We start from the raw sequence: 18,722 nt of genomic DNA on the forward strand, positions 1-18,722 counted from the left end.
GCAGGGTTTGTCACATTGCTGTGTGTGCCTGCAGGCCATGCCATACCACAGTGAGGTTTCCCCAAGGGCAGATTCAGCATTATTCCAAGGTGAAGCTGGAATTCACACCTCGGACTCCAGGGTGATTCACTGGAATCATGCTGTACTCACCCAGGGTTTGGAGTCATGTCTAACTTCTACTGCGGGCTTATGGAGTTTGGGCTTTGACAATGGTTTGCAGTAGTAGAACTCTCCTATCACTTTTTGGATGATTATGTAACTTTAGTAAGGTGTTTGCAGAGAGCTCTTTCCTTTACACCGTTTGCACAAAACAAACCAGTGTGATGGATCACCAGGTGACAATTCAGCTCCTAGTGGAGAGTCTGCCTGTAGTGGACCCATTAATGAGGTACTTTCTTCTCATTTCCAGGTCTCCAACACTCTGCCTGTGATGGCTGGCCCGATGATCATGGGCTCTCATATTGTTTCAGTCTCAGCATGGTTCTCCATTGCTCTTGTAACAACAAGCATTTCTCACTGCGGCTACCACCTGCCCCTCCTGCCATCTCCAGAGTTCCATGACTTCCACCACCTCAAGTATGTCTGGGCACTGCTCAGCTTTCCATTCTCCTGCCTCTCCACTGGCAGGGAAAGCTCCTTTCTGAGGGTCAAGAGGGTCTGCCGAACTCATGCACCAGCAGAGCAGCTCTCCAGTTCACCTGAGAGCAGGCTGAGTGCTGCCAGTTCTTAGAGCAGTTAAACTGGGATTTCAAGGCATTCCAGCCCTGTTAAGGACAGTTCTCTGCAAGGTTCTTCCTAGAAGTTCAGAATACACTTCATGTGATCTAAGGACAGAGCCAGGGCAAGTCACACAGGCAAAATAAGCAAGCCTGTCTGTCTGTCCCTCTCCCATACACCAGGATCAGTAACACTGATCAGATTACACTTTGCCCAGACAATCACCATTAACCCTCCCTGACAGAGATTCTCAGCTTCCTGTGCTGGAGAGAGAGCTGTTGCAGCAGACTGTTCAAGGATACATACCTGAACAGTGGAGAAACATTCCCATCTCCCAGTGTGCCCTACATTCAGACATGCTGCCCAGAAATGTCTGCTCTGCTGCAGAACCAGCCCAGGGGACAGCTCACTCACCACATGCCAGGACAGGGACACTCTGGGTGGAACAGCTGTGCCAGCTGGAAGCACATCTGCTCCTTATCCCAGGCCAGCCAGGTCTGGAGAGCACGTGGGGCTTGGTAACGTGGGTGTCCAGTGCTCCCACAGCTCTGAGCTGCTGCTCAGTGCCACCATTTCTGGGCAATGATGGCACCAGAGAGAAGCTGCACAAGGTTCACCCAGGCTTTGACAGAGCTGCCAGGGAGACTGGTGCAGGGGCAGAAATCCCATGGACAGATTATCAGGGCTCAGAAAGGAATGGAAAGAGAAAGGGCAAGGTAACCTCAGTAACTTCCAGTGATGTTTATCTGTGTTTGGTTCTCAGGTTCAACCAGTGCTACGGAGTGCTGGGAGTGCTGGATTTCCTGCATGGCACAGACAAAATGTTCAGACAGAGCAAAGCCTTCGAGAGACACAAGGTCCTGCTCAGCCTCACACCACTTTCTGAAAGCATCCCAGATCCACCCAAGAAAGAGGAGTGAACCAGCCCAGCAGCTCTTGCCCAGCCTGGTGATGAGCAGAGTCAGAGACAATGATTTATGCCAAATAGTATTTTAATCAGGAAACAAATTGTTGTCCACACATAACAGATCATGAAGCTGAAGTTAAATATGCTGCTTTGAAACCACTGCACTTTTGTTGCCATTGTTTTCTATATAAGACACTTATAAAAAAACCTGCTCTAGAAATCTGTTTTTAAAATGTAATGGTTTATCTGTTACTTGCACTGTCTCTTGGTTCCAGCTGCCTGTGTATGGCTCGGGCTTCTCATTATTAAGGTTTTAGCACCAGACTCCACAGGTGATGATTTGGCATCTCTTGTCAGCACTCACTCTACAGAAACATCAAAGTCACTCCATCTATGTGTGATACAATTAACACAAGCTTTTGTGACTCAGAGCACCTGGGACACAGGACACAACCCCGTGGAAAATCACTGGGGCCACAGCTTTAGAAACACTCCCCTGCACATGCAACAAGGGCCTGACTTCCTGTGAGCAGTTGTTACACACAGGAGGTGAGTACAGGGCTGAACTGGGGCTGCCACAGCCTCATCACTGCTCCAGACAGCTGCACACAAAGGGAGTTACCCCTGGTGGGACATAGAGGGAGAGCTGGGAGCTGATGTGCTTCATCACCTCCTGCTGAGCCTCCCCTCGCTCGAGACACAACCAAAATGCTCTTAAATTCCAGAGATTTTCCAAAGAAAGCAGAGTCTCTGCTGTCCTGAGCTGTGTGGAGATTAAGGAACCCCTCTAATAAAGGGGCCAAGAAAGCAGCCCCCAGAACAATATGCACATTCTCAAATACCCACAGACCATCCGAGACATACTGTGAATTCTCTCAAGGATCTTCCTAAGTCTCAGTCCTGCCTGTGAGGCCTACAACAAAAACATCACATTTCTCCCCAGTGCTAGAGCAGCCCCGGGAGGAACAGGCACACAGGGCTGACCTGTGCTGCACTGACCATTGGTCAGCCCAGCTCTACCTGTGCAACCAAAGCCACTTCCCCTGCTCCTCTCCAGTCCCCACAATGATGAACCCAGCCCAGTTACCTGGCACAGTTCCCTGGGGAGGGCAATTCAGCAGAACAGAAAACCCAGGCACCACTGTCTTTTGAACTTTTTATTTTTATACATTTTTTTGTATTAAAAAGGAAAAAGCATAATTACCACAAATTACAAAGGACTAAAGCATTACTAGAATAATGAATCACATCAGCCTAGAAAGCAGATACTCTGAATAATATTAATGTTATAATACAAGCTCTCATTCAAGTATTTTACATTTTTCTCTTTTCCTTTTATACGTGATGATGATCCTAGCACATGGGTCAAAGATTATGTACTATCGACAGAGATGGATCATGTACAGCAGGCCGTATTAACAAGATTTTCCTCCCAAGTGATACATGGTCTGTGATGAGTCATTTTAAGTTTGTCTCTACTATAAATGCAGCTGAAGAAGGTTGCACACACTCTCTAGTTTTGGGAAACAGAAGGCTGAGGTTGGACACACAGGGTTTGAGAAGGGCCAGCACATGGAACCATCACCCCTTTAGCTCCAGGCGAGCGAGCAGAAGGCTGCACTCGCTGGCACGCAGCTCAGTGGGTGTCTCTGAGCCACAGATCCAAAGGTTTCCAAGCCCAGTGGGACCAGGACAGGCTGAGGGGGAAGATGGGGAGCAGGGCTGCACCAGGGAGGCTTGAGGGACCAAGTGGTGCCAAGCACCCCCTCCCACGAGGGGCACCACTGGCACGAGCCACCCCAGTGCAGGGCTGCCAGCTGGGGAGAGCAGGAGGACAGCGTGGGGAGCTGGAGGGACCCCAGCACGCTCCCCAGGGGCCAGCTGGCACCCAGGGCACCCCCTGCTCCTCTGGAGCTTCCCACCAAGGGGATGTGCTTGTCACAGATACATCGGTCCTATGTTCAAGTGTCTGCAGAAAGTGAAACTGTAAACTACTCCTGGAAATGCTGCCCTCCAGCCAGCCGCTCCACAACACCGAGATGAACGTTTGCTTAGAAAAAGAAAAATGAAAGAAACTCTTATCTGTTACCTGTATTGGAATCTTTTAAAAAAGTCAGTGAGGCATTTAACATCAAGTGTAACAACCCTCTCAGGAAGAGCCCAGCATTCATTTCAAACAGTGACAAGTGACATAACCAGCCTCAGAGACAGGAGACTTATTAATAAGCATTGCAAACACAGCTTGCTACATTTACAGTTTTCCTTTTTTTTTTTCCTTTTGTTCCTTTTGATAAAATAACTGGGAAGGCATTAACAGCAAGAAGGCCCCCTCTGCACTGCCACGTGGAACGTGGCAGGACACTGAGGTTAAACACATCAGTTTGTTACAGTACAACAATCAGTCCCCAGCAGGTGCCAAAACTCAGGGACTCCATGGGCTACAGTGAGAAGGTGCCATCAGAGGTGCCAGGGGGGCAGAAGAGATGGACAGGCAAAATCAGAGCAGCAGCATCATTACTTTTTAATTTTTTTTTCCCAAATGAGCACAGCAAAGCAACAAAGCCTCCTCAAAAGCACACCTTCCACCTCCTCCACTCTGACCCCACACCACAGCTGTGGTGTGTACCTGTTTCAGCCACCTGCATCCTAAACAAGTTAACCTCGGCAAGGAGGACCTCCTGAGAAGAGGGGCAGGATGAGGAATGCTCCCCTGACTCAGCCTCCCTCAGCCTTTCCAGAAGCAGCTGGGGCTCCCCCCAGGCTCTGCCAGTGCTGGACACCAGCACCACGCAGTTCTCGTGGGCTGTGGGACAATCAGCACTCACAGGAGCACGTGTGCAACCACTCAGTCCTCTAAAATTCAAAAAAGCACAACACATGGTGGAGCTGAGGCATTCAAACTAAAAGCAAGGCCTAACTCCCTCCTCTGCAGAAGGGCAAGAGCTTCCTCAAACGCAAACCCCTCTGGAGAGCTGTCCCTTTACCCAGTGGGGACATGAGCCTTGCACCCGGGGAGCTCCCTGCCCTCTGCCAGCACCACCCTGGCATGGAGCAGGAGGGAATGGTTCTGTGCTCCCTTCCCTGCAGGAAGACAGGAGTGAGCCAGCAGCAGCTGCCTCGGGCTGTCACGTCCATCTCTGCTCTGTCCTGCCCACTGCTGTCCCATGGACGGCAAAACAAGGCACATGGTCCACAAACCTGAGGGACTGGGACCACTGGGATTGCTCTTCTGACCCACCTTCCCCTGGGTGCACACACCAGTGTGACAAACCACTGACTTGGCAGAGGGGGAAGGGAAAACACTTCCATGCCAAGACTAGAGCCTCAGGATCAGAAATTAAAAATTATTTAAAATCAAGTGTTTTGGGAAATTCTCTGGGAAATGTCCTACCTCTTCTACAACCCAAGCAATTTCACAGTCTGCTCTACAAGCAACAACTCCATAGCAGCAGCTCATCCCTCCCCATTTCCTATGAATTTGTTGCTGAAACGCAGACAATTGGCTTCAAGAGAGCCACGCACACACGCCAACAAAAGGAGCACAGACACAGCAGCAAGGATCACCTGTGGCACATCCAGACCTGCCTCTACTTGCCAACAGCCAGCAACACATCTACAATGTCCTTGATCGACTCTGCAGCCTCCTCCTCCCCAAATCTGGGACAAACCTGCCTATAAATATAACCTCAGAGATCTGACTCCAGCTCACAAGAGGGGAAATCCAGAGATAACAGTCACGGCCACAGCACTGTACAAGTGTTACTTTTGCCCATCTTGCCCAGTTCCCTCCCCACAACCCCAGAGCACTGCTGCCATAACGGAGATCCACAGCCTTGGATGCTGCAAGGTGGCATGGCAGGGGTGGATGCACCAGGGCAGGATCACACCACCAGGAAACAGCCAGGCAGCAGCTCCCCAGCCTCTCAGACCCAGCTGTGCTTTCAATTCTAGCAGCAGTTCGTGAAGCCACTCCACCTGGACCAGCCCACCTGCCCCCACAGGGCAGCATCCTGCAGGCAGTGTCACCCTGGGAAGTGATGGCCTCAGCCAGGGCCCCACGAGCACCCACAGCCACTGCTGATGGACAGCTTGGCTGTGCTTCCTCTCTTGCTCCTGCTCAGCTCCTGGCTGCTCTCACCACCCACTCTGCAGCCACACAGGGACAGCCATGGAGAGATGATGACTGCTCCCAGCTAAGAGACAGCTCTGGATCAACTGGATCCCTTGGGAAAACTGCTCAGTACCAGCTTGTGACTTTGCAGAAAGAGCAACACAACGAGCTGCACCCTTGGGGTGGTGCATCCACACTGCACACAGGAGCACAGCTCCAGTGCTCACAGGGATGGAGCCTGAGCCACAGCCAAGCCTGGTAGCCCAGGGACCCAGCAGAAGGAGCAGGGTGACAGCAAGGCAAGCGGGTCTGGCTGGAAATGAACACAACTTTCCAGTGCTACCTCTGGAGCATCTCCAGAAGTAGCACTGGACATCTCCCAGATCTCATGCCTGACACACACCCCTCACAAAGGATCCAGCTCACAGCCTGGGGAGGGTCTGGCAGCCAAAGTCCACCTGATGCTGGGTGTAAGGATGAATCAAGCAAATGCCACAGCAGCTCTGCAGTCACCCCCTGCCTCAGCTGAGTAAGGAGCTACACGGTGTCATCTCAGCCCTTGGAAATGCACAGGGGCTGTGCCCTGAGTGGGAGACTCCATGCAGGTGCCTGCCACAACACAACACACAAGGAAAGCCAGGCAGGGCTCCTGCTCACCCCTGCACAAGTCCCAGCAGCAGCCCTGAGCCAGGCACTGCTGTGGGGCAGCTTTCCCAGGGCTGCCTCACTCCCTGTCGGGCTACAGCAGAAGCAGCCCTCGCTCAGAGCCAGGAGCAGTGCCCCCAGCTGCTGTGACCATCTCCCTGCTCACTCCCCAACCACGCTGGAAGCACAGACAGGAGCAGAGGCACCTCCTGCCCCGGGAGGGCTGGGGTGGGAGCAAGGCCATGACAGAACAGTCGCTGTGGTGGGGACAAGGTTGCCACAGTACCAACACAGCTGAGCACGAGTCCTGGATGTGAGTGCCCTCAGCCCCTGCCCCAGGAGACTCGGGCCTGGCAGGGAGGCTCCGTGATGGGGGAGGCATCCGAGCGAGCTGCGGGGTCGGAGGAAAGGCCGCAGGAAGATCAGCTCGGCAGCAATGCCGTGAGGAGTCTCTGGGCCTGGGGGGGGCCAAGAGCCCAGTGCACCCCAGGGTGCAGGAAGCCAACGAGCCTCCCCAGTCCAGCTCCACCATAAGGCAACTTTTTTTTGTGTGTTTTTGGGGTTTTTTTGTTTGTTTTTTTTCTTTTTTTTTTCTTCAGTAATATTTCCAAGGAAGAAAGCAAAGGGAGATGTGTCTTTTTTTAAAGAGTTTTTCTGTTGTTGTTTTAGAGGGGTTTGTAGGTGGTTTTTTTTTTTTTGTTATGTCATTTTTTCCAAGGGAAAAGGAAGAAAAAAGCTCCTTCAGCAAAGTCCTGTCTTTGCAAGCGATGGGCATTCCTGGGGCAGCGGGTGCACCGTCCACACAGGCTCGAGTCCGGGTGCCTGCCAGCCTCCCAACCAGCCATCCTCGCAGGAAGGAGTCACAACACGCCTATCCTCGGCAAAGGTCCTTTGGTTGACTTCCAAATTGTCCGTGACAGAAGGGAGAGGTGCACAGAGGGAGAGCCAGACCCTCGGGAAGGTGAAGACGTTGGGGAGGAGGGAGCGGGAGGACGAGCAGGGCTGGAGAGGCAGCGCCGCGCGGGAGTGGGAGACGCCAGCCGGGTCATGGAGATCAGAGGCTCCGCAGCATCGTCACACGCTGTGGCTTCGGCCCCCCACTGGGGGACCTCGCTCCTCCGAGCTTCCTGAGCGGCTGCCCCGCGATCCGAGGGGGACACAGAGGGGACTCGTTGGGGCCACACAGAGCAGACTTGTTTTGGTAAATCCAGACGAACTTCTAGCAATAATTTAAAACTTGATATATATATATAATAATAAAAAAATCTCCCCTTTCCAACCCAGCCAGAACACATTTTTTTTTGAAGAGACATCAAGACATGAGTGTGTGCACAGGAGGAGAGAGAAGGGAAAAAGTTGGGTCTGGTGGGAGCGGGTCTGGCTCTGGTCAGGGTAGTAATAGCAAAATGGTGTTTTGGATGCAGATCGTCTTTGCTTTCCAGCCACAAGAGAAGAAAATCGTGTGCGTTGAAGTTTCTCCCAAGCAGCCTATTCCTGGGAACCCACCTTCCAGCTCCCTTCCTGTCCCACCCCCTCATGTCTGCCCTTCTCCGAGCCATTCCCCACCACCCCCCCACCCCCGGCAGGAAGCGGACACTGCAGCCTCTCTACTTCCCCACTGTCTGCGACTCTGCAGCTGATGGGGCAGGGGATTGCTGGCTCAGGTTTTTGGCATCCTCTTGTGCAGGCTGGCTGGGTGAGGCGTGGGCTTGGCTGGATGGGCACTGGCTGACCGTTTTGCTGGAAGACTGGGATGGGTAGCGCTTCCTGCCATCTCCCCCCGACGTCGTAGGGTATCTCTTGTGTCCACCTTCCTCCCCCATGGGTGGCTGGAAGAGAAGCACCCCAGTTATCAGCACAGCCTCCTCCAAATGCAGGTGCCCCACCCCCGGGATCAGGAAACAGCCCTTCCCTGCAAGCCTCCAACTGCAACTTCTCTCCTTGGTCCACAAGGAACACACACATTGACCCCAAGCACTCAGCTTCCCTGTCCAAATTTCCTGATGCCAGGTTTGACAGAAAAACTGACTTCCAAACTGACCACAACGGTGACAACTTGCTCTTAGTCACCTGCTTCCCACACAGAGGCACAGTCCAGAAGTTTGTGAGCCAAAGCTCCACACAATGCTGGCTCTACTCAAACCATCAAAGCTCCCTTTCCTCCTCCTTCCTCACCTCACCAGGGAGGACAGGCTCACCCAGCTCCCTTATCCCACACTTAGTGGGTTCTCCATATTCCAATCCCACAGTTTGCTCCCGGCCTGGCTGCAATGACTGGGAGTGACAGTAGGTGTCACTGCCCCCCCTCCTGCCACCACTTGGGCACCCCCAAACCCTCCATCCTCAGAGGACTGTCTGCAGGGGCCCTCAGTGTGGTGCAGGAACTGTGTCTACTCACATCTACTCGGAAGTCCTCGAGGCGCTTGAACTTGCTGAGGTATTCTTGCAGTTTGCTGTTAATGTCCAGATTTTTGGCTTTGGAATATTTTAAGAAGGCCCAGAACTTTTCCAGCCCATAGAGCTGCCCTGGAGGGAAGAAAAAAAACAATCCAGATGTCAGCAGGACAAAAAAACAAAACAAGACACCTTTACTCCAGGCTTCCCCACAAACCCTACTGTCCTGCTGGTGGGCACAGCCTAGGCAAGATGGAACACCTGGAGGGAAGCAAGTTACATCAGTCCTGGGCAGCCCCCAGCTTGGAATGTCCCCAGGCTCAGCTGACTTGGTGGTGACAAGGCTCAGCCACTGCAGGGCCTTGAGAAACCCCACAGGAAATGGTGCCTGTACAGGAATGCTCTGGCAGAGCTGCAGCCCCCCACTGCCCTCCTCCAACCCCAGCAATCTTCATGATGGTGATACTCAACCCTCTCCTGTGAAATGAGCAACAGGACACCCCAGTCCTCAACCTACAGCACTACATGGCTTCTCCAAAATGATGAGAAGAGGCTCAGAAGCACCAGGCAGCTGAGCTACATCACTGCCAATCCCAGGGAAGCCAGAGCAGGCACCTACCAGCTTCGTAATCCTTGATGGTCTCCTCTTGGAAGTCCTTAAATATGTCTGGCCGGAATTTCTTCTCCAGCCCATAGCTGTAGTATCTGAAAAGGCACTCCAGACCGTACCTGGGAAGGGAGCAGCACGTGCAGCTCAGACACTGCTGCACACAACACAGGGCAGCAGCAGGAGACTGAGAACAACCCCAGACCCACCTTCACAGAAGGCAGAGGCACTGCCTTAATTTGCTGTGAGCCCTGTAAAAGGCCAAACCCCTAGAAAAGGTCACTCTATCCCTCCTCTCTTACCTGTATCCCTCCTTCCCATCCTCCACAGCCAGTTGCTTGAACTCCTCATACATTTTCTTGTTGAAGTGATCTCGGAGGAAGAAGGACCAGAACCGGAAAAGCGTGTTCATCTCCTGGGACTGACCAATGCCCAGCCGTTTTCGCTCTGTTTGGGGAAGAGGGGATGATTACAAAGCCAATCCTTCCCAACGGAATCAGGGGCTCACGTGCAGGAGGGCCCTGTGGCACTGTGATGACAGCCAGCCCCAGCACTGGACACCATGAGCACAGCCCTTGCTCACCAGAATCCTTGGGGACACATCAGCTGCCAGCAGAGCTGTCCTGTAGGACCCTGCCTGTGCCCACCCCTGCCACATTCCCGTCCCCAGCACGGCACAGACACCCTGTCCCTCCCCAGTGCAGGGTCCAGGGTCCCTACCGTTAAGGCAGCGCCGCCGGTACTTGTGGTAGACGTGTTGTGTGAAGCCGTTCTCCTTGAGCAGCTCGTGTGAGGGATGCTGGAACTTGGGCAGGGACTGCGGGGTGCAGCCATAGCTCCCCACAGCCGGAGTCCCCTCCGAGGGGCTGGAGCTGAGGTGAGAGACTGCTGTCAGCACCCTTCCTTGGCATCACCCAGGGAGGGGGTCACACCACACCCATCTGTCTGTTGGTACCACCCACGCCCTGTCACTGTCCTGGGTTTGGGACATGAGCCATAGAGCAATGTACTAGGAATAGGACCAATGTTTCTAATCAAGTCTCATCTTGCTACTCTCCAAGGCCACAGATTTTCCCCAAGCCTTTCCAGGAAGGGCAGGATTGATCCCTAACAAGTCACCTAACAGGAGACCTCCCCTGCAAGATCAGAGGCTGCTTTCCCCTTCCTTCCCACACTTCCTCCCTTTCCCATTTCTGCCTCCTCCACGATCCTGCCTGTCCCTGGTACCTGATGGAGGCAGTCCGGGGCCTGTGCTCCCTGGAGTCCATGACCCAGCCCACGTGGCACTCCATCGGAGGGTTCGAACTGTGCCTCGTCTTCCTCTTCCGCGGAGTCTGCAAGACACGGCGCATCACAGATGTGCTCCCTTCCTCCTCAGGCCCCAGCTGGGAGCCCCAGCTCCTATCCCCCAGCCCAGCCTGGTCCCACCTTGGCATCTATCGTCCTGCCCTCTTTCACCACCGGGTAGAAGCGGGGCGTCTGCGTCGGGTCCTTGAGCTGCGGCGTGCGCGGCGTGCGGGGCGTCCTGGCGTTGCGGTAGTTGGGCGATTCTGGGACGGTCGTGGGCAAGGAGCGGGCGATGGTGGAAGGCTCGGGGACTCCAAAGAGTTTGTTGGCCAAAGCGTCTGTAGGTACTGCAGGGAGAAACCCCCGCCCTGTGTCAGCCTGGGCTCCGGGCACTGAGTCACTCCAGCCAGCAGATGGGAAGCAGCAGGGGCAGGAATGCGGGGACACATCCCAGCTCTACCACACAAGCAGCTTGAAATCCAGTTTGGCCAGAAAGCCCAAATCCTAGCAGCAGATGCAAAGAGCTCCCCACAAGGTATCTGCTTCCTAGTGGTTAACAGCAGCAACAAATCCCTGTCCCCAAGGATACAACCCTGGTGTCACACAAGCAAACAAGGTCCAGCAGGCAGCTGCCTTCCAAGTACTCAGAGAGAGACCAAGAGGAAAGGCAAATCCCAGAAACTACACCTGAGTCTGCCACTGTTTCCTCACTCCACTGGGACACCCCTGCTTTTGGCTCCTCTTCCAGAGCCCCACAGCATTCTGCTGGGAGCATTAATGTGGGAATGTTGCAACTCAGAATATTCTGTGAACTAGATAACCCACCACACACGTGTCCCCAGTTCCTTCTCCCCAACTGCTACCCAGCCTCCAAGAACCTCTCAGCATGAGAAGCCTGCACAAATTTGGTCCCATCCATTCATGCCCCATATCTTACCTTGCTGGAACCTGGGGGGACCAGGAGGGACTTCCTGGTTTGGATCCACGGGGGGCTCTGGGGTCAGGGTGTCAAACTGCTCCCTGCTGATCATATTCACCTTCTTGAAGTTCTCCACCTCTTGCTGCATTGGAGGAGGAAGATGGTGAAGAAATCATTCACCCCATCACAACCATGGCTCTGCCTGAGCAACAGCCACAACACTGAGCCCCAAGGGAAGTCACAGGGCCTGGGTGCCCAGAGGGCACTGGCTGCACAGGGCAGGAAGGGGAGATGCAGCAGACAGAGAGCTGGGCACTGCACAGGCCCATCTGAGCCACTGGTGCTGCCAAGCTCTCAGGGATCCCACAAGGCAGCTTCACTAACCAGCTTCTTTCAGGCTTTTACCAGGCAGGTCAGAGCCAGTGCAGTAAAGCTCAACATGAGCTCAGTCACCCATTTTTGGCCCCTGTGTCCCTAGAGCACCCCTCCCCACATCCTCACAGCCATGCTGGCAGGAGGGCACAGCACTCCCACGGATCTGAAGGACCCACATCCCAACACACACTGTCCCTGTCACCCCCAGCTTCTGTCACCCCAGAGAGCAGCACTGCTTCAGCAACAGGCCAGGTATCAAACTTGGAAGCACCGAGCCCAGCTGGCAGCTCCAATCATCCCATCTCACAGCCATGATTTCTGTCACTGAATGAGTCTAGGCAAGTCCCCAGAAGTGAGAGTCACCAAGTTGGGACCCCAACATTTCAAAACAGCAGGTGGGCTTTCTATAAAAAGCCCATGTCTATGCAAACTGACACCAAAATGGAGAGGAGCACAGGCCAAGTGCAGCCCAGCCACCTATGAATCCATCCCAACACACGTAGCCTCCAACAGGCTGTGCCCAAAGCACAGGGCACTAAGGGCAGTGCAGAGACACTCAGTTCCCCTCACAGATCTGGCACTGCCAGCTAAGATCCTGGCAGAGAGCAGAACAATGGGCCCCATGTTCCAGGTCACCTCACTACTGGCACTTTGCTTAGCTGGCTGTAGCCTCACGTCTGGTTACAGCGCTGTGTTTATCCCTGGTATGGCCAAACATGACGCTGGGAGCCAAGAATCCCAAACACTGCAAGAGGACTAATCCCAGTTTAGCTCTACCCCACGAGCAGGCTGTAGCCCACTGCACTGCCCTTTTCACAGTGCTGCACACAAGGCTCCCCAGAGGCCACACGGATCCCTCCCATCCTCGCATCAGCCACTCTCACCTTGATCTGCGAATACTCTGGCTCAAACTGCTCCGTCCACAGGTCCTGCTCGTAGTAGTACAGCCCATCGTTGATGACCTTGGCCAGCTCAGAGCTCATCTTAGCCCTGGAGGTGTGGTTGCCAGTCCGGTCCCCGCCGGGATGGCGGCGCAGGTACGGCGGGGTCTGTGTCACGATCAGGATCTTGTTCACGTCGCGGTCGTCGATCTCGTAATCCGAGTCCTCGTCTGACCAGTCGGTGAAGGTGTTCTTGCGGCCGTCCATCTGCTCCATCTCCTCATCAAAGAGGAAGTCGAGCTCCTCAGGTTCATCTTGGTCCTTTTGTTTCTGCTGCTGTGGTGTCTTTGACTCCTCTGGTTTTTGCTGGAAGGGGGGCAAGGGTGACACAGGGTAAAGACCACACGGTGACACAAGACCCAGCTCTGCCCCTTGTTTCTTTACCCCAGCCCATCTGGGGAGAACATTCATTTACACTGCTGAGGAGCAGCTCCAAAGGAGCTCAGATGGACACAGGAGAAACTGGAACCTAACTCCCAACAGACCCTACTTTTGACTGCAGCATGACCATGTATGATCCAAGTCACCCCAATCACTGGGAGACTCCCAACCAACTGCTCCTCCACCACTTACCTTGGGCCTGGCTGGGGAAGGTCGGGGTCTCTTCTTCACTTCAATCCATGTCTCTGAATCCAGGTCTGGCAGACTTGTGGACAGGCCCTTGGGCATTGTCTTCAGGTTACTGACCTCCTCTGTTTTGGTGGGGACTGGGCTGGCAGGACGTGGGGAGCCTGGAGCAGACTCTGGAGCCAACAAGAGCCACAAACTGCTTTAGAGGGAGGGAGGGAACCCAGGGAGTGTAGTTACAAATTACCCAACCATTCTGGAGCATGGCACAGCCTGCAGGGCTAACTGGCATACAGTGGCCACGGTTAACCAGCACAGTGCCCACAAGTGCTAGAATTGGAATCTCCAGTAAAGCTATGATGCCAGGGTGACCACAGAGCTTTGCAGGTGACAGGTTCCCTGACATACAAAGCCCTAAAGCAGGTGCTCTGCTGCTATCTGGGAAACCTTCCAGAGAGAGTGTGAAGCCAGATTTTCTGTCAACTCTTATGGCAGCACCAACATCCTTCATGTGGGCTCTCAGGACCAGCCCCGGGCTCCTGCCAGCCCCCGTGGGATGAGGTGACAAGAGCATGGGAAGACCATGAAGGACAGAAGACACTTCTGCAGCACTTGGTTGACAGCTTCACGTGTGCTGCCCAATTTGTGCCCAGCATCTCCTCAGCCAGTAAAGAAAGGCAGGATTCACAAGTGCCCCCTGCTCTGCCCAGCTGCTGTACACTACTTCCAGGTATGCCAAGAGACTTTCAGCAGGAATGACTCTCTCTGAATCCCTTCAGCCCTAACAGAGGACAAGCCAGTCAGTCTCTCACACTACCCCATGCCAGGAGGCAGCAGCACCCTGGGAGTCCAAGGACAGAGCCCACACCAGCTCCTACCACCAAGCAGAAAGGCAATGGCAGAGCCCTGCCCTGAGAACACTCCTGACTCTCAGGGTCTGAGTCATGCTGCTGTCCCAGCACTGCATCCCACACCTCCCTCCCCATTCCCCAGTGCTCACCAGTCTCCTTCTGGAAGCTCTGCCGGGGCACAAACTCAGGGCAATTGATGAACTGTGAGAAGTCTGTCTGTGTGTAGTCTGCCATAGGAGGGCCAGGCAGAGCCCATTTTTCTGGCTGCTCTTTTCTCCTGATCTTCTCATCCACGATTTCCACCACCTTGCTGTCCTTCAGAGCCTGGAACCAAGCAGCAATTGGTTAACTCAGGGCCTTGCTTTGGCATATTGAGCGGGTCAGCCCAAGCCATTCCTCCCTGGGAGGACTAACAGGAGGCAGGAGCAAGTCAAGAACAGGAGAAGGCTCCACGTGCACCTCACCCACAGTGAACAGGCATTACACAGGGTGACAAGAAGAGAACAAGGAGGACAGGTCATGGCTCCTTGCCCTCACCTTGATGATGAGGCCGATGTCGGTGGTCAGCGCCTGCACGCGGTGGAAGCTGGCGATCAGCGTGATGGGCAGGAAGCCGTCCGAGTCCATCTTGCGGCGCAGGAAGAAGTCCCGCTCCAGGTTGTCCACACTGAAGTAATATTCTCTGCATGGACAACGTGTCAGTGAGAGGAAGCCCCAAACCATTCTCTGGGCACCCCCACGGAAATAACACCCACACACACACTGAGGGGAGCAAGCCTGGAGAACCCAGACATGCCTGGGCTCTAACACCTCAGCTCTAACCCTTCCCATGGGATTGATTGCATAGTCCCCACCACCCAACAAGGACAGGAGGTGGTGCTCACATCTGCCTCTTGATGTAGTCCTTGAGCAGCTCCTGGTCCACGCTGTAGAGCTCAGCACTGCTGATGTTGTCAAAGTAGTAGGTGATGTTGCTGGCGTACTTCTGGGTGCGGGAGCCGTCCGAGCCCTCGAATTTCCGGTATCCATACTGGTAGTCAAAGTGCCCTGGGGGACACCAGGGTTAGCACAGAGCCCCTGGGGTCTGCCCTGCCAGACTGGGGTGGACTCCTGCACAAATACTTCCCTCTTCCTGAGGAGCCCCTGGAAGCCCGCAGTGGAGCACCCACATCCCTCATCCTCCTGTTCTCTGCCTTTGCCACAGAAGATCCAGGAACTCTCTTACCCACGGGTAACTGGTCAGCCCAGCTGACACACAAAGGCCCTACACTGAAGCTGCATCACTGTTAGCATACACACTGCCCAGTCCAATGTCAGGGCAGATGCTCTTTCTCACCCAAGCCATGACTCCTGCTTGGCTCTCAAATGGCATAAAGCCTTCACAGACTGTCAACATGCTTCAAAATTCCTGCCCACAGAGGTGTTGCAAGGGGCAGAAAACATGAAAAACAGCTTAGCCTGAGTAGCAGGAAGACACCTGCTTTTATAAAAATACTAGTATGAATTATTTGCTTTGCTAACAGCAGCTCAACTTACAGCTGCAATGACCTGCCACAATATTCCCCTGTATCCCTGCAGAGCTCTCTCTACCCACCCCAGCCCACTTTAGAGCCCCAGGTCTCTCAGCACACAGACACAGAGCTCTGCCCGCTGTGTCCCTCTCCCTGCATTCACAAGAGCACACACACAGTGCTCACCTCCTCTGCCACGGCCCCGGCCCCTGCCCCGGCCGCGTCCCCGGCCCCGGAAGGTTCCTCGCACGGCCCCTCCCTCGCTCTTCACGCTGGAGGTCTCATCGTGGTCCTGCCAGCTGCGCTCGTGCTTGTTGTCGGGGTGCCAGCCTGCAGCAGGGGAAGGAGAGGCAGGAGGGGTGTTAGGGCATGACAGCACCTCCCTTTGGAGCCCTGTGAATGCAGGACAGCTGTCCCTGGGCACCAGGGCTCGCTCTGCCCTGTGGCCAGGCCAGGAGAGGTGCCCAGCCCCAGCCCCACCTTTGAGCTCGCTGCGGTTGTTGGAGGGGTGCCTGTGCTGCTCGTTTTGCCGGTTGTTCCGAGAGGCCGTTTTGTCCCTAGGCACCTCTGACTTCATGTCTATCTGCAGAGGGACCCACTTGTGTTTGTTGCCTGCAAAAGGACAGGGTTTGGGTGTGACACAGGTTCAGAGTGCGTCTGCTTCCTCCCCCACAGCCCCCACACACAGAGGAGAGAGCACCGAGGCCTTTTGGACAGACCCTGTCCTCTGACATCCCTCCAGGTCTCACTGGATGCAGAAAAGCTCTGACCAGGACTCAGACATGGAGGGACATGAGTCAGAACTTGCCTGTGGCAGCTGTCACAGCACTTGTCCCTCCTCTGCCCCTTTCTGCCTGCCCAGGCTTAGGCCAGACTGAGCTCATATGTCAACCACAGTGAAAACCCACAGTGAGGGGCTGTTCTGTGCCACCATGGAGCACATGGGAAGGCAGGCTCCTGCTCTGCCCCTGGTTTGGTCCTGCTCCCACCAAAATGATGACTGAAGTCTGCAAACACCTTTTCCCATAGCTATCCCTGCACTGGGATCATGTCCTGCAGCAAGGCCCCCAGGGAAGGCAGAGGATGCTTCCAGCTGCCTGAGGGTTGGGAAGGGAAAGAGAAGCTGAGCCCGGGGGACTGTCCCCACCAGCTCCTGCCTTACCTTTCTTCTTCTGGGCTGACTTCTGGTTGTCATCATCACCATTCTTCTCCTCCCCAGACTCATCAGATTTGGTTTTCAGGCTTTCTTTGCCATCGCTCCCATCCCCCTTTTCCTGCTCTTTCATGTCTTTCTTGACAGGCAGCTTCCGAAGGGACGGTGCTTTGTGTGGCTGCTGGGGACACACCAGTGCAGGAAAATGTGAGAGGTGAGAGTAGTGAGGAGCTGGAGGCAGACCTCAGCTGTCCCAGCAGGAACAGGAAGACTTTGCCTTGGTGCATCCCTGTTCTGTACCTCCCAGAGCTGTCCTGCTCCTGGGGAAGGGCTCATGGCTGAGCAGGGCAAGGGCTCATTGAGACACCAAGATGGGCTGACAGGGAGATCTCATGCTCATATGTGGGTTTATCCTGTAAATGACCAGACTGCCCCAGTGACAAAAGGGTGAGTGACCACCTTGCCCTGACAGACAGCCAGGAGTAGCAGAGCAGCAACCAAAAATAGAAAGGTTTCAATGACACCCATGTCCTCAGCAGGGAGGAAGGGCTGAGCCCCTTCAGCACACCAAACTCTTCTCATGCATTTTCAGTTCCTCCTGTGGAGCTCCTGACCTTGGCCCAGTCCCTTCCTGCCCAGAGCAGCCCTGAGGAGAGCAGGTCTGGGAGCTGGCCTACCTGCTTCAGCCAGCCCAGGGCTTAGACTGGGCTCCAGGTTCCCAGAATAGCACAGAGGGAGGGAGGCAGCCCTAAAAGGAAATTCCCTGAGCACTATTCCTGGCTGCCTCCGCACTGACACTCAGCACCCCAAATGGCCTGGCTCAGCCAGTGCTTCCACAGGGACAGGGGGGTCTGCAAGGGCCTTATCCTGCCCATCACAATGGTTCTGTGTTCTCACCTGGACACTCTTGTGGGCTATTTCTCCAGGTGTTGGCCAATTTGTGGCATCACCGAAGTCACCAACCTGGTGAAAGAGAGAGAAAGGTCCCGTTAGTGCACAAAGCTGCAGGTGCTCCCTGCAGCAGGAAGAATGCTTTCCACCCACCACTGTCCCCAAACAGCTGTCCCCAGGAGGCTGGAGGGGGACACCCACACTGCACATACACAACCCCTCTCCCCACCAAAGCAGGAACCCTGAACTAATTCCACATAGCTGCAGACAAGTTTATGTCCATCAGGCATTGTAAGGAGGCTGCCACCACTCCTGCAAGCTCCCAGCCTCTCACCAAATATTCTGCCCCAGCAGCAGCAGCATCTGGCAGCAAGCTGCCCAGGGTAATTCACTCAATTACAGGCACCATCCCTTGGACAGGGAAAGCACTCAGCTTACAGCATTCTAACTACACCTGATGCAACTACATTCCACTGAAGAAGCTCTTCCAGCTAGAGGCAGCCACAGCCAGGCACAGCTCCAGACAAGTGCCCAACTACAACCACCACGTGCTGCCAACAAAGCAAGGGCACGGTCTCAGAGTGGGTGAGAAAATTCAAGCAGGTGAACGGGACTCCCTCATTCCAGTGGCCACACAGGGAAACATAACTACTTCTCTGCTGAATAAATGACCTGCTCACTACCATCATTTCTATCTCTTTCAGGTTTCAGAGGACCTGCAGGACAGAGGAAAGAAGTCAAACAGCTGCCCAGATACCAAAGGAATCATTTGGGCACAGAAACTCCTCCTTGCCCTTGTGGCATGGTTATTTCTGAATTAATTTGGAGTCAAAATAATTTTTTATC

The 18,722-nt window shown here is 54.3% G+C and overlaps 2 protein-coding genes across 6 annotated transcripts in view; one reads left to right on the top strand and one right to left on the bottom strand.

Annotated features, from left to right (window-relative positions):
- The window catches only part of FAXDC2 (fatty acid hydroxylase domain containing 2), a 17,351-nt gene extending 13,151 nt beyond the window's left edge, over positions 1-4,200 (top strand). For all 3 annotated transcript variants that reach the window (XM_064387464.1, XM_064387462.1, XM_064387463.1), the window contains 2 exons: positions 410-576; positions 1,481-4,200. In XM_064387464.1, the coding sequence (XP_064243534.1) occupies positions 410-576; positions 1,481-1,637 (324 nt within the window). In that variant the 3' untranslated portion in view covers positions 1,638-4,200. The remainder of the gene's footprint in view (positions 1-409; positions 577-1,480) is intronic.
- Positions 2,767-18,722, bottom strand: part of LARP1 (La ribonucleoprotein 1, translational regulator) — a 45,294-nt gene continuing 29,338 nt past the window's right edge. For 2 of the 3 annotated variants that reach the window (XM_064387459.1, XM_064387461.1), the window contains 17 exons: positions 17,883-17,948; positions 16,995-17,166; positions 16,313-16,444; positions 16,019-16,162; positions 15,206-15,368; positions 14,859-15,003; positions 14,471-14,645; positions 13,477-13,646; positions 12,847-13,209; positions 11,606-11,729; positions 10,810-11,015; positions 10,609-10,715; positions 10,102-10,253; positions 9,684-9,828; positions 9,394-9,503; positions 8,779-8,906; positions 2,767-8,209 (listed from right to left, as the gene is read on the bottom strand). In XM_064387459.1, the coding sequence (XP_064243529.1) occupies positions 7,988-8,209; positions 8,779-8,906; positions 9,394-9,503; positions 9,684-9,828; positions 10,102-10,253; positions 10,609-10,715; positions 10,810-11,015; positions 11,606-11,729; positions 12,847-13,209; positions 13,477-13,646; positions 14,471-14,645; positions 14,859-15,003; positions 15,206-15,368; positions 16,019-16,162; positions 16,313-16,444; positions 16,995-17,166; positions 17,883-17,948 (2,724 nt within the window). In that variant the 3' untranslated portion in view covers positions 2,767-7,987. The remainder of the gene's footprint in view (positions 8,210-8,778; positions 8,907-9,393; positions 9,504-9,683; positions 9,829-10,101; positions 10,254-10,608; positions 10,716-10,809; positions 11,016-11,605; positions 11,730-12,846; positions 13,210-13,476; positions 13,647-14,470; positions 14,646-14,858; positions 15,004-15,205; positions 15,369-16,018; positions 16,163-16,312; positions 16,445-16,994; positions 17,167-17,882; positions 17,949-18,722) is intronic. The other variant, XM_064387460.1, reaches the window with a different exon arrangement.

This window comes from Passer domesticus, chromosome 13 (genome assembly GCF_036417665.1).
Source record: "Passer domesticus isolate bPasDom1 chromosome 13, bPasDom1.hap1, whole genome shotgun sequence".
NCBI classification, from domain to species: domain Eukaryota; kingdom Metazoa; phylum Chordata; class Aves; order Passeriformes; family Passeridae; genus Passer; species Passer domesticus.